The 21,819-nt window shown below is 49.0% G+C and overlaps 10 protein-coding genes across 10 annotated transcripts, besides 1 other annotated feature; 6 read left to right on the top strand and 4 right to left on the bottom strand.

Moving 5' to 3' along the window:
- Positions 1-653: 653 nt before the first annotated feature.
- Positions 654-752: a repeat region (repetetive DNA).
- A 721-nt stretch (positions 753-1,473) lies between these two features.
- Positions 1,474-2,538, top strand: An06g00900 (hypothetical protein; the record flags this gene model as incomplete). The annotated part of the gene is made up of 4 exons (XM_059748045.1): positions 1,474-1,756; positions 1,808-1,958; positions 2,014-2,117; positions 2,186-2,538. The coding sequence occupies 4 exons, from the start codon at positions 1,474-1,476 to the stop codon at positions 2,536-2,538; spliced, it is 891 nt and encodes a 296-aa protein (XP_059603804.1).
- A 2,225-nt stretch (positions 2,539-4,763) lies between these two features.
- Positions 4,764-5,860, bottom strand: An06g00890 (uncharacterized protein; the record flags this gene model as incomplete). Its single annotated transcript, XM_059748044.1, has 3 exons — positions 4,764-5,421; positions 5,526-5,541; positions 5,716-5,860. 3 exons carry the CDS (start codon positions 5,858-5,860, stop codon positions 4,764-4,766), a joined length of 819 nt encoding a protein of 272 aa, XP_059603803.1.
- A 923-nt stretch (positions 5,861-6,783) lies between these two features.
- On the top strand, positions 6,784-8,335 carry An06g00880 (uncharacterized protein; the record flags this gene model as incomplete). Its single annotated transcript, XM_059748043.1, has 5 exons — positions 6,784-6,877; positions 6,973-7,062; positions 7,167-7,223; positions 7,577-7,740; positions 8,117-8,335. 5 exons carry the CDS (start codon positions 6,784-6,786, stop codon positions 8,333-8,335), a joined length of 624 nt encoding a protein of 207 aa, XP_059603802.1.
- Positions 8,336-8,561: 226 nt separating this feature from the next.
- Positions 8,562-9,029, top strand: An06g00870 (hypothetical protein; the record flags this gene model as incomplete). Its single annotated transcript, XM_059748042.1, has 2 exons — positions 8,562-8,750; positions 8,859-9,029. The coding sequence occupies 2 exons, from the start codon at positions 8,562-8,564 to the stop codon at positions 9,027-9,029; spliced, it is 360 nt and encodes a 119-aa protein (XP_059603801.1).
- A 684-nt stretch (positions 9,030-9,713) lies between these two features.
- An06g00860 (uncharacterized protein) lies at positions 9,714-10,685 on the top strand (the record flags this gene model as incomplete). The annotated part of the gene is made up of 1 exon (XM_001390877.3): positions 9,714-10,685. The coding sequence occupies one exon, from the start codon at positions 9,714-9,716 to the stop codon at positions 10,683-10,685; it is 972 nt and encodes a 323-aa protein (XP_001390914.1).
- Positions 10,686-11,134: 449 nt separating this feature from the next.
- On the top strand, positions 11,135-12,025 carry An06g00850 (uncharacterized protein; the record flags this gene model as incomplete). The annotated part of the gene is made up of 3 exons (XM_059748041.1): positions 11,135-11,231; positions 11,321-11,464; positions 11,532-12,025. 3 exons carry the CDS (start codon positions 11,135-11,137, stop codon positions 12,023-12,025), a joined length of 735 nt encoding a protein of 244 aa, XP_059603800.1.
- A 536-nt stretch (positions 12,026-12,561) lies between these two features.
- Positions 12,562-13,692, top strand: An06g00840 (uncharacterized protein; the record flags this gene model as incomplete). Its single annotated transcript, XM_001390875.3, has 3 exons — positions 12,562-12,787; positions 12,864-13,265; positions 13,319-13,692. The coding sequence occupies 3 exons, from the start codon at positions 12,562-12,564 to the stop codon at positions 13,690-13,692; spliced, it is 1,002 nt and encodes a 333-aa protein (XP_001390912.1).
- Positions 13,693-13,951: 259 nt separating this feature from the next.
- Positions 13,952-15,931, bottom strand: An06g00830 (uncharacterized protein; the record flags this gene model as incomplete). The annotated part of the gene is made up of 4 exons (XM_059748040.1): positions 13,952-15,017; positions 15,068-15,572; positions 15,644-15,720; positions 15,768-15,931. 4 exons carry the CDS (start codon positions 15,929-15,931, stop codon positions 13,952-13,954), a joined length of 1,812 nt encoding a protein of 603 aa, XP_059603799.1.
- A 406-nt stretch (positions 15,932-16,337) lies between these two features.
- An06g00820 (uncharacterized protein) lies at positions 16,338-18,394 on the bottom strand (the record flags this gene model as incomplete). The annotated part of the gene is made up of 4 exons (XM_059748039.1): positions 16,338-17,447; positions 17,496-17,746; positions 17,838-18,039; positions 18,257-18,394. 4 exons carry the CDS (start codon positions 18,392-18,394, stop codon positions 16,338-16,340), a joined length of 1,701 nt encoding a protein of 566 aa, XP_059603798.1.
- Positions 18,395-18,663: 269 nt separating this feature from the next.
- Positions 18,664-21,723, bottom strand: An06g00810 (uncharacterized protein; the record flags this gene model as incomplete). The annotated part of the gene is given in 2 exon segments (XM_059748038.1): positions 18,664-21,648; positions 21,689-21,723. Coding segments are annotated over 2 exon segments (3,020 nt in total), but the record flags the coding sequence as incomplete, so codon positions are not given.
- Positions 21,724-21,819: the final 96 nt, after the last annotated feature.

The following is a 21,819-nucleotide window of genomic DNA, read 5'->3' as shown; positions in this document are numbered from 1 at the left end:
ACCCCACCATCTTCTACTCGATTTTTACTCTAGAAATCTAAGTAACGCTTCTTTATAATCTTGTCTTAACATGTACACCTGCAGTGTTACGGTGTGCTAGATACCATAGGAACCTCCCCACCACAAATTGTTCATTGTGGCGGCCCCCACGCCATTTTCTTTCGTCCACTGGTTTATGCTGTCGAAATTCCGACAATAATGAAGTGTTCCAAAGTCAAATGACACATCTCTAAATAGCTCCGTCTCAGAGGTTGTTTCGCCGTTATAATAAAGAGTGACGGCTCCGACATCACCCCAACACTGGCGATTGGTACGAAGTTAGCCAATGGTCCAAATCCAGGCGTTGGAAGTCCTTACCATGATAGCATGACGCAGTCGCTCGATACACTGGTATGCTCTATCCCATACCAGGGAATTCTCACCTTGAAACGAGGGGAGATGAGTGAAGTTGTCGTCAGAACGATAGCCGAGCTGCCGGAGAAAATTTAAGCAGCCTAACTGCACAGCATACTCAGGGAGTGCAAGGATAGCACTCGCATCACCGGGGTCCCGAACCCAGGCAGGATCATCTGCTGAATCTAACTGTCCAAGGCTCTGCAGCCGGTCTGCAGGGATCGAAATTGGGTGCTCTGAAATTGATATCAGCTATGTCCCTTTGTTTTCTTTTCTTTTCTTTTCTTTCTTCTTTTTTTTTTTTTTTTTTTTTTTTTTTTTTTTTTTTTTTTTTTTTTTTTTTTTTTTTTTTTTTTTTTGCACGCTGGTCTTTCTCCGGGGAACTGGAGGATGAGCCAGGTGACAGGGCAGAGAATCAAACGCACGTGGAAGTAACTCATTCCACGCATCCTCAATCTCTTGAGTTGGGCGGAAGCTAAAATATGAAGTCTTTATGGAAAATTGGTGGTTTTCGAACGTTTCCCAGTGGTACTTGATAATATCCAGCGCCGGCGACCAAGGGTAGGTGAGCTTGTCACAGCTCGCCTCACTTGGCTCAATATGCAAAGCCTTCAAGACGATCAGAGCGGCACAGACAAGTAAAAGAGCACAAGCCAGCAATGAACAGAGAAATTGAATATTTTTGCAGCCTTGGATGAACATGATTGGTTCTGTCGTGGGACATCAATATTGCTGGCTGGCCTGCAACTTGACCATTCAATCGTAGTTCATGATAGTAAGACACTGAAATGTAGTGAAGCGATGTCGAGGCGGGCACGTTCTGGGAGCGTCTCGGGAAGCTTCCATGAAGTGTTTGTGTGCTGACAGGGGCGATCTCGAAGGCTTACCAGGTCGCCCGTGTCATGTCCACACTAAAATGTCCTGCTGACGCCAGCACCCACTGCAAGTACCTTGAGCCTTTGGCCTGTTCTGTTGTAGCCCTGACACTTAGCATGCAGTTCTCTCTTCGTCTATTCTACTGGAATGATTCTTCACCTCGGTACTGGGTAGATTGAATCGCTCTCAGACAAAGTCGTTCAAATGTTCAAGTATAACACCCTGACGCCCGAAAAGGACGAGGAAACCCATGATGCCACAAGCAATTCTTTGAGCACAGAGGAAGAGGGCATTATTCCTCTGCTGGACGAGAACGCCGAGAATCAGCGGGCGCATGATGGGATACCAACTACTCGTGTCTCAAGCTATTCTTTTGTAGTTCTACTTGTCGGTGTCGTGTCCTTCATCTTCTCGGTGCTGTTCTACGCCGTTCGACACTCCTACGCAGCAACAGACTCTTCATGTCAACGACGAATGTGGGCTTACAGTAAGCTACTCGCATCCCACTAGGATGAATGCCAGCTGACGGGAAACTCAGGCCCGGAATCGGACTTTTTGCAGTACGAATCGCGACAGTATGATTCAGATTTAATCTCTCACGATTTCGTGGGCGTACCTACCCAGAGCCGTCGGGACGCGTGGGATACACTGTGGAAAAGTAAGTTTGGTTCCAGCCTTCAGCCTAGCAAGTACGAAATTTGAATTGTGTCTATCAATTAACGGTATCAAAGCCGGACGATTTAGCTTTCCGTACGACAAATTGCCCGCCATAAACAAATCAACAGAGGAACGCGAGTGGTGGAGTCTGCCTCCACCGCGTGAGCAAGAAGTGATCGCAATGTCTGAAGGTCGGTGTCGCCTGCAACCCCCCCTTTCATGCTCATTACGCTTTAGATAGGTTCTGACTGCATAGCAGCAATGCATCAGGTCCACTGCGTTGGCGTACTTTGGTTCTTTGTGCATCGGAATGAATGGGATTACCGCACAGCCATCAATAAGACGGAAGAATTCATGCAGATTCATTCTCGCCACTGTAGTGTCATGCTGATGAACTTGATCAAGTGTATGGCCGATGTCACCCCAGTACTCTTTCAAAAGGACACCGGGAATGTCATTTCGGGAACCGGGTTGGGGGCTTGGAAACCGCGAGATGCGCCCCGTCGATGTAAGAGATTTGACAAGATCTGGGATTGGGAGCGCAAAAACAGCATCTGCCCTATGGGGTGTGTACCCGAAGATATAGCACGTCTCTATCCTGGGACTGCCTAAACCTGTGAAGAAAGGCCTTTGTCAACGTCATGCTTCGTGATGGACATGTTTCCGTCTCAGAGTAGTCCGTCCGGCGTTAGCAAAAAAAAAAAAAAAAAAAAAAAAAGGCCACTTGCGATCAGTTCCACCAACATCCAGCCCCTTCCTCCATCCTCCAGATCCTCGCAACTTTTCCTGTTGCTTGATGCTTCTCCTTTCTCTGTGGCTATTATCCTCAAGCGACACTGCTACTGACAGTCACCCTCCTGTTCCCCGCCTCTTCCACTGATCTAATATTGAGAGTAGCGCACCCTTCTTTCCCCGGAGGAAGCGCATCTATCTTCACCATGAGAAGCCGGTTATACACACGATAAGAATTAACCCAAACCAGAGCCACGCTGGTAGCAGGCAACCTTTGCTCGCCACCTTTAGAAAGTGTTGACAAGAAAAAAATCCAAAGCCGGAGGAGACTACGGATGTTCCGATCCGCGGTTGGACTACCCATGGTTCGCTGCACGGGCCGTCTCCCGCTCCGGATGCGGTCCCCACTTCTCGCCAGTCACATATCCTCATTCCCCAAACTCCCGGCAGTGGCGTGGTGATTTACCGAGTGTTATGGCGGTGGTATATATCGTAACGTGGTCAATCAACGAACCTCTTACTTCAAACCCTTATCAGTTGGTTGACGTGATGCCGACAACGGCTTGACAGGTGCAGGCGTGGTCGGACATGTCATCATGCAAGATCAGGTGACCGATTCCGCTTGTGCTCCTGCGGTCCCTTTCTCCACTAGTTGTTCCAGCCCCCCGCCTACCTCTGCAATGCCAACATTCATCCGTTTGCCTCGTCTTCAAGCATGCTGAGCTAGGATTGGTCCAAATGCCCCTATACCATTATGTCGGGACTCTGCTTTTCTCACATGTATCAGCTGGCGGTTGCTACACCGTTGCTACACCAGTTCTTACTGCGGACCCTGATCGGCAACAACTGTACGTTTGAGGTAGGGGACATCCACACGGTTCGTGCCCTGCGCTAAGCCAGTTGATCTTAATCTAACTAACCACCCTAACGCCCCAGAATCGCAATGCGGCAGGCAATGGGTTTCAAAACACGGGCTGAATAAGCGACATGAGCCTAACGAAAAGGTTCTGCGCATTGGGGGCTGTCAGCCTGCTCTCCCCGTCTCCGACTTTCTTCAGACTTCCCGCCTGGAAAAGTGCACAGCCTTGGTTGATGAGCTTCTGAATATCTGCATTTTACCTTGACTATCATGACGACCGACATGGAAGGTTACGCCATTCGTCGGAACAATTCCTGTCTCAGTGATGAAGTAGGGTGCGGCAAGACATGGGATGACTGGCACGCCTGCTGTCCCCACGGGTCCTACTGTCCCGGCTCGCGGTATTCGGTCGCAAACAATGTCTGCTGCCCGAGCTGGACTGACTGTACGGCCGACATTGATCCGCCGGCATGTGCTAACAGCACCTGGAGTATGTATAACTACACTGGGTATTTCTGCTGTTCCGAAGATCAGAGCGGCTTCATGCTGAAGGGGACGGATTGGGTGGGCTGTTTGGACTCCGACTCCCCGGGAAATGCCAGTTATAGCGCACTCAAATTGATCAGTTACGGTATTGTTTATTCAACCGTGGTATTGACGAACAATGCTGACGTTTGCTGACTGCTAGCTACCTCAACTGCAAGTGCAACGTCGACGCCGACATCGACATCTACTTTGAACGCTACAGCAACGACAACGTCATCCGCCACCTCGGCTCCAAATTCAGACAGCTCATCACATACCAACACTGGTGCTATAGCAGGTGGTGTGGTGGGTGGTGTCATCGGGGTAGCTAATCTCTAATATACCCCGAACGATTATATTTCGCTTGTATTACCTTCATATTGTCCATTTACTGTCAGCTATCCTTCTTTCTTACTCTCCTCTTTGTTAATGTTGGACCAATGTCCCCTGTCCGTGACTGCATCATTCGTCTACATTCTGGTTGAACAAGCGTAACTGCATATTCCAACAAGCCTTGCTTCTATTTTGAAAACAATCCTTTCCAATTATTTGCCATGGTTGTTAGGTCCTTGTGCACATTATGTATCCTATCCCATTCAGCTCACTGCAAGCAGAAATTTCAGTCCTGCAAAGTGGCCTGCGTGGAAACCGATGTTGAGAGGCAAGAGGTCTATGCCAATAACTGAGATAATTCGAGCTTGGGGGTGGAGAGGGGATAGCATTACATGTTGCGTCCGCCTCGCGTCTCAGGCTTCAACTGGCCCAGGACAATTTGCCGAGACTTCCATTCGTTCCATTCATCTACCGAGCGCGTTTCATCCTCTTCTCCAGGTGCCAGTGGCGGGATGGTGCCTCCTTTAAGGCGCTGAAGTGACGCATTTCGCTTAGCACGTACCAAATAGGCCACACTGTGCCGCTGCACCATTGCCTGGTCCCCTGGAGCTGTCACTACCCGGTGCAGAGAGCTGCGCAGGAGGCCCCCAGTCCACTCTACCAATGTGTCGCCGACATTTACCACAGCACATCCGGGCTCAGGCTTTATGTAACGCCAATTTTCTTTGCAATTCTCACACCCTGCGGGGAGAACCTGAAGCCCGCCTGCGATGTTGAACAGAAGCGTCATTGTTCCCATATCAGTATGACCACCGAATAAAATGCGATCGTAATTGGGATTGGTTTGGGCTGGGCTCCAGAGCAGGCGAACGATACCGTCAGATTCTTGATCCAGCGGACTCAATGCTTCTAGTGTCTGGGATTCGATGCCTAGACAAGTGTCCAATTTAGCCAAAACCTCATCTAGCACGGCATGGGCGTGTTCGATAAATTGTCTGATCTGCTCCTGACTGATGCTAATCACATCGGGGTGAAGGCGTGAATGACTGGAAATCCCTAGCACTTCATCTTAACTGAGCGAGTAGGCGTGAATATAGTCGACATCACCATCGTCCGTCTTCAAGCTTCCCATACATTTATACCTACTCACTAATCAACATGCAAGACTAGGAAGCCGGGAGAAGCACGTTACTCATAAAGTCTGGGGGTTTGTAAGTGTAGGCTTTTAGGGTCTCGTGATTCAGTGTAGAGAGCTCTGTAGTCAATTCAAAATTTTTTTTTCAGCATCTTGCAGCAGGGTAGCCCCTTCACTTGACTCTTTCAAGTCTAGCAGAAAGAACCCCCATTTTTGACAGCTTCGTATAGTTTCTTTACTTCAGATCCCCTATTGTCCTTCAAAGCCTCGAGAGAGACTTTTGCCAGAGAAACCACAGGCATATCAGAAGGAAATGGGGGGATTCGATCGAAATATTTTGACGTTGGCATTTTTCTTATCGTCGCAAGTTGCCGGTTGCAGGATTCTGTGCAAAGATGGATCCGGATTCAGATGTGCGTGGGCTGTGAACGAAAGTGCAACAAGAAAAGTAAACTGACAACCTACAATGGCACCTTTGAAGTCATTTATAGTTTATTGAAGCCATTAGCCAAGTGATGAACAGTGTTTCTGCCTACTATGCGTGAATTATAGCCCTGCCTGTGCCAATATTAGCTGTGAATCGACGAACACACTACAGAGTAGACTATCAAAAAAGACTAGGTAATATCTCACCTTTCTAATCAACAGCTGTCAGATAAGGCTATTTGTCGATGAATACATGTTACATATTTTACCAGCAGGGATCGAATCCTGCTGCAAGGATAAGGGGCTTGGTCAACAATGAAGACAAGTGAACTAACCCATTCTGTAAGGTTATGTTTCTAACAGATCCACAGAGCAACAAAACTGAGAACTATTTGTAACACCGCCACTCTTCCTTCACAATACTAGACTGGATTCACAGAGAGTAGTACAGTATTCACAGAGTAGTAGCAGTCTTACCCCCTGAACCATATTTCTATTCCTAAGCCTTCATACCTAAGCGCACAGTTTCCTTCGAAAAGGAATACCACTGGTTGTACTTTATTGTCCAAGGTTGAGGATCTCATACAACCTGCTAGAGTTCCATAATTTCTCACTGTTATCCATACTTACTTCCTTTCCCCACTTTCGCTGACGCCTCTGCCATGTCGAGTTAATGTTCATATTGTCAGACAGGTTACACTAGAATAACAAGAAGGCATGGCCCCTGTTTGATTCCCATCACTACCGGAGCTGTCTGAAAGCTTGTGATACTGCGAGATGGTTAGTTGAGTTTTATTGGCTGGTCGAAGGCTGTTGGCAGTTGTGCTCCTTCTGGAAACGGGTACACATGGAGGGATACAAGCGGCATAAAAGCTTGAGACTACTCCACAATGCAAACAACGGTGAGCCATGTTACATTGACTTTGATAGTGTTAGTTACAGTAAGCGAGGGTTAAGAGGGGTTGGATCGCACATGAGACAAGTACAATGGTATACTGGGACCAGCATACGCTCGCATCTACAATGGTGTCGACAGGCCGGCAGTACTGCATTATTCACACCAACATCCTGTTGAGGAAGGATTCCTCTAGCGAAGCCATGAATGAGGAAGGGCAGCCGAAATCTAGTGAAGTAACCCACTGTCCTGCCTGAATAGCTCCAAGCTTTCCAACTCTTCACTGCAAGGACTGCGAAACGTCGACCTGCAGCTATTTAGCGAATGTTTCGGAGATTCACTTGGTATAAAATCCAATTCCAATTTTCAATCCGACCTTGACTACCCTGCTGGTATTTAAGGGGCTTTGGATCATCTTCCACTTATCTTCTGCATTTAATCTCATAGCTATATTGCTTTACTATATGGTATCTTCTTTCTGTATGCCCTTGACCTTCTATATGCATACAGTAGGACCTAATTACTCTAATCATAATAATATATTCATATTATTCAGTACACGACCACGGAATGTGGCAGAAGTGGATAGTATCTGGGATAATGTGCCCACAACTAATAAGCATATTATGCCAACTGCTGGAACAGCTCATGGGCCGGCGCCAACGTTAATCATACAGAAATAGCTATAGGGCGCAGTCCAAGACATCAAGAATGAGAAAGAAATGCAGGAGAGGGTGAAACTCAGGAGAAACCTTCCACGCTGCGGGCATCAGGATCATAGCTTTGCTTTACCTAACGAAAATGAAAGGCCACTCTTCCTTCAAATTTTGGCGACCAGTCGCCATAACTGCATCTGGAAGCGTGAAGAGTAGCGAATGCGTCGCGGGTAGCGTCTGGATGACAGAGTTGGTCCTGGCAAGACGTATATGTCAATAGGATAGCTGCCCTCGGCCGACTACTACGTCCTTAGTGTCAAGGTCCCGAGCCTGATAATTGGCTCCATTTTGAGTGCCGCAAAGCATATGCGGAACCAACCTAATATGCGGTTATATAGTAGTGATGACACAAATATCAATTTTAATACACCCTGTGCTCGTCCAATCACTGCGTCAGTGCCCTTGGGCCTTCTGCTTTCTCAACCGTTAATGATCCGAAGCTTCAATTATGTCAAGTAACTACAAGATGAATGACTACGAACCCTCCGTCAGTGCTGCTATCTTTGGGACTACTATTGTCTCTGCTAGACTGTTGGCCACATTCTACCTGTTGCTTTTTCTTTTTTCAGATAACACATAGGCGGACATGGTACTTTGTACTATTTGCCTTTGGTGCACTTGAGTTCCGTCATAGCAGGATTCAAGCTCATCAGATTGATATGCATCGCTTCAGCTATATCAATGCCCTGCTGATCCAGACTCAGGGAGTCTGTCTGCCGGAACCGTGTACGAAACGTGATGATCATAGTAAGAGCATCAAATATCCAGCTACTGACGATCGAGAATGATCTGAGTGATATATTAGAGAAATTCTCTTAAAACTGCTACATGCTCTAAGCGTGACAGACTCGAAAGTCACGATTCACAACCTCTTCTCAGCACCTTCGAATAGACGACTGAGAGAAATGGAAGAGAAATGGGAAGATTTCACCCAAAAAGAACGAGCGAAGATCAAATAGGATAAAACAATCGCCTGGATTCCTAAGGACGCCGTAGACGAATACTCTCGCCACTATGACATTGAACAAATCAATCCCCCAGCTGTTCCCACTTCTATCCTTTTGGCCCTTCTGTATTGTGCACCCTGCGTCCGGGGGCCTACGTAAAGACTACCCTTGGTTACTGAGGATCAACTATACCGGTCGTACTGGGCGCTTTACGCCAGTGGTTGGCATTGCGGAAGGGTTATACGCGATGAGGCTGGTATTGAGCAGGCCTCGAAAGCGGACAGGCATAAAGGGTGGACGATTCGAAGGAACAAGGGGGTTGTGGTTATCGACCTCTAGTAGCTGCTAAGGGTGGGTTCCATAGGGAGAACATGAGTTAGGAATTGATTCTGTTACAATCGCAGCAGGAAGGACCAATGATGAGAGGTCCCAACCAGTCAGCGCCTCGAACGATACCAGTACTATCGATGATTTTGAGAGACTTGCAGAGATACTAGTAGTTCTAATGGTTGAAAAGAAGGCTACGATAAGCTAATAACTCATGCTTGCAAAATACGAAAATGATCAATCGATAGTAATATGCTGGGATATCCCTCCGTCTGCTGTCCATATAGATGCGGTACATCGTCTTGGGTTTACTGATTAGTGCTTTGAGATAACATCATCTAGTCTACTATACTCCATGCCAAGAACATCACTTCCATCCCGTTATAGAACTACTATCTCCACTGGACCAGACATAGATAACTGCCACGCGCAAAATACGAAACCAAGGACCTCCAGCAATCAATCTAAACCAACCCCGGCACATCTCCGGAGCCATTGACCCGTTCAACACCCATGAATCCACTGTGATTCGCTATATCACTAGTCTCACTGCAACCCGACCGTTAAAAGTGGACCAGCATAAGCGCTAAAGGCATGGCATTTCGTTAGCGAGAAACAGCCGGCCTCGGCTTCCGCCGAACATGCGAATCAGAACTAAAGTACTCCGTAGTTGCTGCTTTTTAACTAGTCCAACCGTAGCTCCGTCCAATCCACCATGTGAAGATATAAAACTCCGGGTTATAGTGGCGTGACCCTCAATTTTCCTTTTCCCTTTTCTTTTCTCTTGCTACCCCGTACTCTCTGGGTATTCTTCGATCTGACGACCACTTGCAGCACAGCACAACACAACACACCACACCAGACCACAAGGAATACACAAAAGTAGTTAACAATGGGCTCAATCGCCCCTGATCACCCCATCGAAGTGGACCATGAAGACGACGCAATCAGCCTAGGCACCGAATCCTCCACAACATCACTCAGCTCCAGCGTACTCAAATACGAATACAAGCATGGCCGACGCTACCACGCACACCATCTGGGAAACTACCCGTTTCCCAACGACCAGCCCGAACAAGACCGACTAGACATGGTGCACCACATCTTCTACCGACTCATCAACAACAGACTCTTCCTCGCGCCGATCAACCCGGACGGGAAACGAATCCTAGACATCGGCACAGGCACAGGCATCTGGGCCATTCAAATGGGCGACGAGTACCCGAACGTGGAGAAGATCGTGGGAAACGATCTCAGTCCGATCCAGCCGTCGTGGGTGCCGCCGAATGTGAAGTTTATTGTGGATGATGTGGAGAAGGAGTGGATGGAGAGTGAGCCATATGATTATATTCATTGTCGGTATATGGCGGGGTCGATTCGCGATTGGCCGAGGTTGATTCGGCAGTGTTATGAGAATTTGAAGCCTGGGGGTTGGTTAGAGTTGCAGGAGAGTGTCAATACGTTGTATTCGGAGGATGAGAGTCTAAAGGGGGATAGTTATATGGTGAAGATGATGGATGGGTTGAAGGAGGCTTGTCTGAGGATCGGGCAGACGATGGATCCGGCGCCGGATTTTGAGAAATGGGTTGCTGAGGCTGGGTTTGGTGCCGTGCATACGATGAAGTTTAAGTTGCCGATTGGAAGTTGGCCCAAGGATGCGAGGTTGAAGGAGTGTGGGAGTTTCATGAGGGTCAATTTTGTGGAGGGAGTGGAGGGGTTCACTGCTGCGTTGTTTGGGGATGTGCTGGGTTGGGAGCAGAGTGAGATTGAGGAGTTGAATGCTGGGGTGAAGAGGGAGTCGCTGAGGAAGGATATTCATCCCATTTTTGATGTTTTGGTTGTTGCGGCGCAGAAGCCGATGTAGTTGCTGGTACTTGCTTGGGTATATAATGACTAAATATGGTCTGGTAAAGAGAACTGGAGATAATATTCATCACACATCTGTATCAGGGATATGAATGAAAGTAAGACTTCTGTGAGACTCTGGTTGTCAACTCTTGATATACCCCAGATGTGCAAACATGGCAGCTTCGATTCCATAGTATGAGCACACGAATCTAGTTCCACATGCAGATATCTATTTATAGGCTCGATGGTGATCTACAATCCAGACTCAACTTTAACTCTAACCATATCTCTTCACCGTGTTCAAGATGTGTCGGGCCGATTACCTGTTTAGTAGGCGGGACAACTGCCAAATTCAGTACCTACCCGCCTATCAGCGCCACGCCTGTCGATATAAAGATGTAGCTCGATAAACATAGCAGTTGAACCCCCCCCCACATCGTCGATAACTAATTCTCATAAGCAAAAATGTCACCTGAAACGCAAGAATCCGGGCCCTTCGCATCCCACATCTTCGCAGGAGTCCTGCTAGACTTTGACGGTACCATCATAGATTCAACAGAAGGTGAGTCAACAATTCCCATACAAAACCCAAAGCGGATCTAACATTTGCCCAGCGATAATCGAGAACTGGAAAAGGTATACCCTCACCAGCACATCTTACAAGCAACTTTACTCACAACTACAGAATCGGCAATGAACTAGGCATCGACCATCATGAAATCCTCCGCACCTCGCACGGGCGACGGAGCATCGATGTCCTACAACAATTAGATCCCACAAAGGCCAACTGGGAATGTATGTAGACTTACATTACCTTCCATATCCCATCCTAAGTCATGACTGACCTAAAGTTTGTCCTTAGATGTTAGCGAAATGGAATCCCAGATCCCCACGCTTAGCAAAACCCCCGCCGTCGAGATCCCCGGTGCGCGCAACCTCCTCGAATCGTTAGCCAAATTCCACATTCCTCACGCTATAGTGACATCTGGAACGAAAGCACTATTAAGTGGCTGGTTAAACGTCCTACAACTGCCTCAACCGCAACATGTCACTGTAGCGGAGGATGTTACGTTGGGAAAGCCGGATCCGGAGGGATATCGCAAGGGAAAAGAGAAGATTTTGGCTGGGAGGGTGAATGATGATAATGGAAGTAAAGATGTTCTGGTGGTGGAGGATGCTCCGGCTGGTATCCGGGCGGGCAAAGCAGCTAATTGTAAGGTTTTGGCGGTTGCGACGACGCATTCTGTCGATGTGTTGAAGAGGGCTGGGGCTGATTGGGTGGTGAGGGACTTGAGGTTCGTGGGGGTGGAGAGGTGTGAGAGGGGTTTTGAAGTTCATTTTTCGGGGTTGTTGTAGGGTTATTATTATTATTATTTTTTTATACTAGATAGAGAGTATTTATTGATGTATAGAATTTAACGGAAAGAACTGGATGACTTGAGCCGATTCTCTCATTAGTCCCTAAAGCGTGCTGCCGTGATTAGCAATGATCTGTTCAGTTGGCGGAAGATAAGAAAGAAGCGAGAAACACGAGCATTTGGCCATAATGGGTGATATAGAGCGAGCCAGTAAGAAATTGGGAGGCAGAACCTATGCATAGACACAGTTTAAACTAGCGGCAGTCCATCCGCAACTAGTCAACCCGGCGCATTCGGCGAGCTCGGCGAGCCTCGTGTCAGACTATCCGAATAGCCTCAAAGCCAGATCTGCTTAGCAATTCAACGACATTCTTCGCTGTCTTGGTAATCGACAAAGACTGCATCTCTACGAAGATTTGATTATAAAATGGCAACAGTTACCCATCATCAGTGTCCCATAAAACACTCAACAATCACAAATCCAATACAATAACTACCACAGCAACCCAAATAACTCAAGCACATCATCCAACGATGTCTCCCAGAGTCTTCATCACCGGTGCAACCGGCTACGTTGGTGGCCAGACAGCAGTCACTCTAATTGCTGCGCACCCCGAGTACGACGTCGTGGCACTAGTCCGAGACCAAGAGCAAGCCGATAAGCTCAAGAGCCGCTTCCCCAACATCAGTACCGTCCTCGGAACCCTCGATGATGATGCAGTGCTGAAGGAGGAGGCTGCTAAGGCTGATGTTGTGCTGCGTAAGTCTGCTACTGCCGGCCTCTATAGCCAGGCTTCACCCAATAGTCATCGACTGACATCTTCATACTTCAACAGAAACCGCCAGCTCCGACCACGTCCCTGCTGTGAACTCCCTTCTCAGTGGCCTAGCAAATGGAAATGGAAGAGGGAGATACATTCACATCTCTGGCACGGGCGTTCTTAACGATATGTCGACTGGACCGGGAAACCCTACTTCAAAGATCTACGACGATGTCAAAGACATTCATGAGATTATTAACCTGCCCGCGGAAGCTCTACACCGGAATGTAGATGATGCGGTTATCACAGGTGGAATGCGGCTAAATGTTCCCACAGCAATTGTATGCCCGCCTACTATCTATGGCGTTGGTGAGGGGCCGATCAAGAAGCGGAGCATGCAGGTTCCGTTCTTGACTGAAGCGATTCTAAATCGGGGGAAAGGGTTTACTGTTGGAAAGGGGGAGAATCTCTGGGATTGTGAGTCTCCTTCTACCTCTTTGAAACTTGGAGACAGACCAACATTTATGCAGACTGTCACGTCAGCGACGTAGCCAAAGCATTCCTCGTCCTAACTGAAGAAGCACTGAAGCCCAACGGAGGCTCAGCAACCTGGGGCCCAGAGGGATACTATTTTGCCGAGGCCGGCGAGTTCTCATGGAAAGGTGTGAGTGAAAAAGTCACCCAGATTGCTCATGAGAAGGGAAAGCTTGCTGCTGCGGATATCGAACCACTGGCCGTTGAGGACGCTCTTAAATTCCATCCGTGGGCGCCGGTTCTGTGGGGTGGAAACTGTCGCAGTCGGGCTAGTCGGCTGCGCGCTTTAGGGTGGAAGCCTGAGGGACCGAGCCTTTGGGAGGCCATTCCTAGTATTGTGGAGTTCGAGATTCGTGCTCTTGGATTGTGAGTGGTGTATATGCTCTGGTCAGTTGATTGAGCGTCATGGTGGGCTTTCTTAGATGATTAGGCGGTAGTTGGTTGTCTTAAGTTCATGATAGATTTCAATGATCACAGCGCACCTATTGCATCGTTCAACATTAGTATGACCGGACTGTCCGTCTAATGTATGAAGCCAACGATCTTGTTCCAGTATTCCTATTTTTGTATCGTTGAAACCCAGTCGCTAGAGTGGGAGTGGTGGTTCATTAATTGTTTAGTAGCAGATACTAACTGCAACCAGCCTGGGAGGATCTCAATTCCAAGCTTTCAACCCATTGGTCTTCTCTGTAAACGCATCTGAAGCCACCATCTTTGCAGCGCTTGCACGGCTTCTCCTTATCACATCGCACCCTCCGTCGTCGACACAGATCACACGGCTTCTGTCGCATGGAGAACACGTGCACCCTTGCCTGGAAAGCCGCACTGGCTCCAGCTGAGCCGCAGCTCAGCCCACTTCTGACACAATTCTGACAAGGATCATCCTTATCGCACTTAATCTTCTTTGATCGACAGTGGGCACAAGGTGCCTTCAACTTCTGGTTTGCTCTAGGCGATAAAGGGACTGATTTTGCCCTTTGCGCTCGATTTTGCAGAAGAGAGTGGGCTTCACTCCAGACGTCTCTGCCCGCCATATCGCAAGCAATGTCTAGCCAAAGTATCATCTGTAGCTTTTCTTTCACGCAGCTCCACTGCACGTTCTCTGAGACAAACATAATCTCAGACAAGCACTCGATGAACCAGCCTCTTCCGGGACTGTCCCTAGCTGCTATACCGCCCACCATCAGGATCCACAGAAACAGGATATCGCCATGTTCCAGGATCGGCCAGTTGTTGAGAAGATCATTCTTTTCTAACTCAGACTGTAATGTCATGGCCAGAGTTCCAAAAGGAGCTCGGACGCCAGAAAGTGGAAATGTCACTCCGATGCTGTAGATAATTGTCGCTAGTCGACAGACTTCGGATATAGCCCCAAGTCCTGTGCCGGCAATGGGCCCTATGCTCATCAGATGATACTGGACTAAATTGCGCTGGTCACACATTGCCTGGGGACTGTAGGATGGACTGCGTCCAGAAATATAGTCGTCGATATTTGCTGTGTAGGCTCTTAGTCCATGCATCACTTGTCGGAGTTCCGACTCGAGAGGGAGTTTGTTGAGGACGTTTAAGCGATTGACTAGGTTCATGGTGCCAAGGAGCAAGTGCTTTTCTATCTCGGATGCGTTCTGGCCAGACAGTGCGACGAAAGGAAGCGGCGGAGGGGAGAGCAGTAGTGTCGAATTTACTAGTACTCGGCTAAGGCGATTTTCAGTTTCTAATCGTGGGTGATGAGAGACGTGGCTTACTAGAATGCGGCGGCTGCAAGACCGGGGGTCTTGACTTGAGCAAGGCCACCCCTCAAGGATATAATCTTGTGAAGACCCATCTGGTGGACCAGATTGGGCTCTCTAGCACTGTGAACGTCTAACCACTGTAATCCATGGAGAGGTGCCTGGAATGGAGACCGCTTGGACCATTCATTATGATCCTGAAGCAATGGCTTTTCGACCATCATCAAGACCGCCAAGATAGTCGCATCAGCAGTTGCTCGAGCAGAATCGTGTAGTGCTTCATTGATCGAAGTTATCGTATCCAAGTAGTATTGTTTCAAATACGGTACGACCTCTTTGGTCGATGTCAGGCTAGCCATGTTTGCTGAGAACAAACCATTAATCCGCTCATGAGATAGAGAGGATAGTACGATAGCCTTAAATGTCGCCTGGTCGTTCAGTGACATAGGAAACCAGTATTGGAGATACGGATTAGACACATTGCGCGATGGAAGTACACGAGGCGTCATGATCGCAAATCCTAGTGCAGTGAGCTTGGTAAAACTGTCCTGCGCGACAAAGAAGCTTACGATAAGATAGTGCCCGCCTCACGAGCCGTCGTGGAAGAGAAGACGGGAAGACGTCTAAGGGCACGAGGTCTGCTCCGGGGTAAATATGAGTGATCTCGCCTGCTGGACGAGGTCATGTTAGCTGTCGCGTTGGCTACACGTCTCACAAGCGCGTAGCTGTACTGGGATCGGTTTCTTCCTCCGTTTCCACTGCACCGGTAGATATTGGAATTCCGGAAGATATGTTGATATCGAAGGGTGGAAGATCGGAGTCAAGTGTGGAGCTCTCCATGATTTTGAAAGGAGATGCATCCAATGGGGAGGTCAGCATTGTATTGTGGGTATGGTTGTCACTATTCCAATAGTATGGTCGGCGGAAGCATTACCGAAGGATTCATGAGTTTATCTGGAAGCCAAGATTATAAATGGTGGATCACGTGGAGTCATCATGGGGTCTTATTCTAACCTGTTATAAGCAAGCGGTATCTGTAACATCCAACGCTTTAGGCTGAATAGGAACTTCGGCTCAAATCGGACTAGATCGGACTGAGTCGGCCGCCGGTCGAGAATGTTGTGTATACCAGCTCTACAAGTAGCCTGCGCATCAGGTGCAACTTAATGGTCAATGTCCACCAGTGACGTAACTTTTGAAAATCATTTCGTCTTTCTCATCGAGACATAAGCAGGGGTATGTGAAATATTTATCGAACCAGTCGCCACTGAACTCATAAACAGACTCAACCGTCGAACTCATCCATATCGTCCATTCCCTCATCTCCTTCATCATCCAGACCTTCGAATACCATGAACTTCTCATTCTTAGCATCCGTTTCCTCCGGAACGACGTTGGCATCCTGGACTTCACAGTCCTTGAGGACGCATTCACGACCAATCCTAGCTCGTCGGCCAATTAGACAGCCTGTCAACTGAGCTCGGGACTCAACTACTGCTCCGTCCATTACCACGCAGCGAGTGAGTCGTGCACCACTAGAAATATGGCAGTTGGGCCCGATGACACTCTCCTTGATGACACATGTTGGTTCCACGGTAACATTCTCAGCAAGCAAACAGTCACTCTTTGTAACTGTGCAGCGTTGGGCCACACCCTCAGGATGGGCAACTTTCTGGCTATGCGCAAAAGGCGATGCTGCCTGGCGACCAACTTCCTCGATCGAGTCTAGCTTGGCCAGCCGAAGGGATGTTGACAGCAGGATAGCGGAACTGTCAACTCTTCGAACAAAGGGTGTTGACCCCTGTTGTACATAGGCGAGAATTTGAGGGTGTTCCACAGCTTGTGAAGCCGGACTGCCGACCTTTGTAGAACTTATGTTGTTGAGATCAATCTCGTCCTCCACCAGATCGCCGTCGTGACTTTTGTTGTCGTGCTGGCTTTGATCATGGAAGATCTTGTTCATTCCCAGCTTATCCCCTAGACCCTTTTGCCATCCTGCTTTGGCCCAATAGCCGATAAGATCCTCACTTACCGATTCGAGCTTCTCCTGGTGACGAGCTAGATCCTTCACCCAATAGGGAAAGACATAAAGATGTGCATCCCGGTAGCTGGTCAACATCTTGACCTGGGCATACTTCTGTACTAAGGCGTGGCGCACAAGGAAGCCCTTCTCCTGTTCCATCCTCTCCTTCACAGTATCCATAGGCATTGACATGAGTAGTTTTGATAGGCCAAACCGCAGGGCTGAAGGTCCATCAACGAGGTGTGATACTACCGGAGCTTCATCCTGCCCGAGAGGCGCGACAGCGACAAAGTCGGTGGCCTCGCCTTTCACGCTCTCCTCACGACCCAGTGTCTGATAATATACGGCAAGCCCGCCGCGACGTCCCCCTTGCTCCCCACCCGGGCCATCGGAATTACCCCCCAAAGCGCCCTGAGTGACCAACCACGCCTCTAGTATAGATTCACCTGGGATATCACATATCAAGTCGCATGGAAGAAGAAGGAAGTCTGTCTTGATGCATTCTTGAACCTCCGGAAGACGGAGCAGTTCGGCCGTTCCCATGGTCATTTCGAGGTCTTTTGGGGCCACGACGGACACGGAGGGGGCGGGTAGCGATGTGAGATGTGGGTTTTGCTTGAGAGCAGCTTGAAGGGGACCGAGAGAGGAAGGGGGCGTGATTAATGTGATATCTAGTATCGGCCGAGATATGACGTTAGTCCAGGACAGGTGATCTGCCAGTCTAGGGTTGAAGGACACATGTTTTAGTCACCAACAACGTACCTGTAATGCCTGACCGCTTGCAAAAGTCGATGGGATAGAACACCATGGGCCTGTTTGCGATAGGAATGAGACTCTTCGGGTACTCCTCCGGGTTCGATGTGAAGGTGTTAAGAGAGACGCCGGGACCGCATAGAATGAGAGCCTGAAAGCCCGTTGCGGGCACCGGAGCCGAGGATGGCATATTTTCTGAAATTGCTGGACTCTAGGGGAGCTGATTATGTATAATGCGCCTGCTCGATCACTTGGTTGACCCCGCGATGCAGTAATGAGATCGCGGACTTGAAACGCGGCTGCGCTCTGGAGAAGCTTCAGACGGTTGCGTCAAATGCTAGACAGCACCAGCCCATTCATATAATGCGTTCCGACTAGGCACTGGGGGCTAAAGTACCTGGCAATGCTCAAAGTGGTCCGCCGCGAACCACCTGATGCCGCGAATGTGAGCTGAGTTCGGGGAGAGTCACGTGTTGATAGCGGAATGAGTCAGGATCGGGAGGGCCCGACCTTAGTTTTGTGGATCCCGTGCACGGATCATGACCGATGGTTTTACGTGCTTTCATTCTCCTTCTGGTTTAGAATTTCACTTTCGACACTATTTCCCACCAGGCTATGACTCCAGTATCAAGTGCGTCTCCTGTATGGAGCATACAGACAGGCCGATATCTGGAGAAGTGTCACGAGTCTACATTTCACCAAAAACAGGGCCCTCTTGTATAAGACCGTTATAATCGTCCATATTCTGCTCTCATACTACACATTTGAAATGGTGGTGACACACGTTCCATGAAGGAAGAATGATATTGTGCGTGAATACCCTGCGTCGGGCATCTCAGTAACACACCGACCTCACATTGGAGAGGTCATCGCTCCACGATTTCCAGTCCGACCCCAGGCTACTAATTTCATCATCAGTCAGCGCGCGACGGGCATTGGCAGCTTCCTCAAACTCTTCCGGCGTCCGGTAACCGCCCATCAGGGCAATTGTGAATATATCCAGTATTGCCGAATCTGGGTCGGTGGCTACGCCGTAGATCGTACTACCCAATGCGCCTGCATCTCCGATGAGCGACATCATATCGGCCAATTGCTCTAAACTGTCCGAAATCAGCCTGATTTCGCCAAGGAAAGGGACGACCATTAACACGCCAAAGATGATCTCCTCGATCATTGCCTTCTTTTTCTCTTCTGAGGCCTTATCAGCAACTTCAACCACCTCGCCCATGTTTGCTACCGCTTGAGCCAGCGTGAAGACGACGGTTGAAATGGTGAGAAGCACATCGTTCATGCTACCTCCATATGCACCTGTGGCCGACAGTATCTGGGTCAGATAGATCGTCTCGGTCAAATTATAGATTCCTGGAAGCGCATCCTCGACGATCGTCTGTGGGTTCGTCACGGTGATGTTATCAGCCGGTAGAGGGTAACCCTTCAGCACACCCTTGTCAGGCTGGCATGTCTTGCCAGATCCTACGCCGCAACTGGAGCCGACATCTTTGTCTCCGAATTGCACCCAGTTCTTTTGGACTCCGGTAGTGGCTGTGAGGTTGGCCCAAAAGGCAGTAGCGTTGATAAGGTTGTAGTATATTTCATAGTCGTTGTAAAGCTGTTCCACGTCAAACGGACATGTGGTTGTGGAAGCGTTCACGCCATCCTGGGCAAAGGTACACGTGAAGAAGGCGTTTCCAGCACCCCCAGGGTTCATGTAATCCTCCAATACGCCAGGAACTTCCTCGCGGATGTACTCCTGGTACTCAGTAAATTTGCCACCATAGCTTGAGAGGATGTCCGTGTAATTGGTCATCGTGTCGGCGAGCATGTCGGAAAGGATACCAAGAGCATAATAGTTCACACAATAGTCTTCTATGGAGCTTAGAGAAGACTTCAAACTCGAAAAGCTGTCGAAAGTAAGGGTGTAGTCGCAGGTTTCGACGTCATCGGCACAATCCGAATCAGGATCATCATCTGTGCACACTAGGTCTGTACTGTTACCAGCAACGTCGTCCGAACAGACGGGCGATGGACAATAGCCTCGCTCGCACGCAAAGTCACATAGACCACTGTCAGTATAGGCATCCATGGTGTAGCCATATATGCTAGTGTTTGCAGTAGGCGGCACGTCTAAGGGACCGGTTGCAGTAGAAGTGCAGTTATGGATGGGACAGAAACCGTAGGCGCAGCTATAGCTGCACAGACCTGTCAGGTCACCGGTTCCTTCTCCAGAAGTACAAGTGTCAGGGGTGAATGGTGACACAGTAGAAGTAGCAAGAGCCACTTCTGTAGTGGTGCAAGCGGACGAAGGGCAGTAGCCGTAATTGCAAGAGAAGGCACAGAGACCCGAGTAGTCGGATGTCATTCCAGCGGCAGGGTAGCCGATCACTCCCAGGCTTTTAGGCAACTTTGCCTGAGGGCCCATTTCCTGGCACAGACAGCCCCGACAGGGCAGTATCCTAGTGCACAAGCAAAGGAGCAAAGGCCATTAAAGTTGCCTACCCCCCAGCCGCGGATGCATACCTCGTCTGCGAGGGAGTAGGTCGGGGTGGCTGAGATCGTGGTGGCCGACATGGCGCTGCCTACCCAGGCGTTCCAATTCTCAATTCCAGTTGATGCAGCACAGCCTGTCACAATTTCCTCGCCAGTGAAGCTTGCAATTGTTGCGCCGTCTCGAGTGATAGCCACCTCGACGCTCCCTGCCTGCACCGAAAATTCCACGCTACCATGGTAGACGCCCGCCCCTCCACTGGGGGTACTATTCCAAGATGCGCCTAAGTCTGTACCCCCGACTGTCACTGAAATATCTGCTGAAGAGGCTAATAAAGCAGAGAAGAATATCCGGTCTTGAGGGATCTCGTATGGCCAGTATTCCAGTTGCAGTTGGCTCGCAGTGTTACCGGTTGTCCCGCCATCCGACGTGCAGCTTCCCCGGACATTCAGTCGGTACCATGCCTGAACACCTTCCTGCGTGATTGTCGAGATGTTGTTCTTGTAAGTATCAGCGAGCCAGGGAAGAAAAGCTCGCCAACCGTCGTGTGGCATGTTCAAGGCATAGTTGTACGGGGCCTGACCTGTCCCGAAAGCTGTATAAGTCGATTCAGCAAGCGAGGAATCAGCGTCCGGAGTAGGGCCAATGTAGTGGGATTCACCGAAGTCGTTCCAGGAGATGATTTCAACGAACTCAGGGGCAAGATACATGGCCTGGATCCAGCGGTCATACCAGATATCATCACCCCGCCACAGCCAGTTCTTGTTGTATCCAGGCATATTGGTAAAAAACCAGGGAGAGACCGGCATCATGTATGGCTTACCATCCAGAAAATCAATGTAAGAGGCGTCAACATAGGTATTCATATTACTTGGGCCGTACGGCCATGCCGCCCAACTGAATAAGCCATCAGCCACCCCGCCTCCAAGACTCACGGCGACATCAGCCCCCACGGAGGACCAGTCAGGAAGGAAGAAGCACCCAGTCTTTTCCTTTATATCAATCCAATCGTCTGCATTGTCAGGACCTTCAATTGTAGAGACAAAGGGCTTTGAGTTATATCTCCAATATGCTTTGGCCGATATGTAAGTCTCTAGCATGTCCAGGACGTCGTCCTTGGCCCATGCCCCATTCCCTGCATAGTCAAAGGAAAAGAAAAGAGAGAATCCAGTGTTCACAGCAGCTGAGAAAGCATTTTCCAAAGATTGTGTGTTGGTAGCGTCTCCTACAGCGATATTCATCGCAAATGCGTCGATATTCGCGTCCAAAGCCAGGAGCATCTCATTTTGCCAATCATCGACTGTATAGCCGAGGGTATTGGAGACCTTATCGGCGCTGTCAGCCCAGGTTCCTTATAAAATAACAAAGGACATACCATAAAATGGGCAAAGACTGCTCGTGAATGGACATTAAGTGAGAAAAGCACAAGACCCAAGATCGCTGGAAGAAAGGGTGTCATAATTAGAGGCATGCCCCTATAGAGCTGAGCAGTGAAACAAATAGAAT

This window comes from Aspergillus niger, assembly GCF_000002855.4.
Source record: "Aspergillus niger supercontig An06".
NCBI classification, from domain to species: domain Eukaryota; kingdom Fungi; phylum Ascomycota; class Eurotiomycetes; order Eurotiales; family Aspergillaceae; genus Aspergillus; species Aspergillus niger.
The sequence above is the reverse complement of the archived record's forward strand: the minus strand, read 5'-3'. Positions and strand labels throughout refer to the sequence as shown.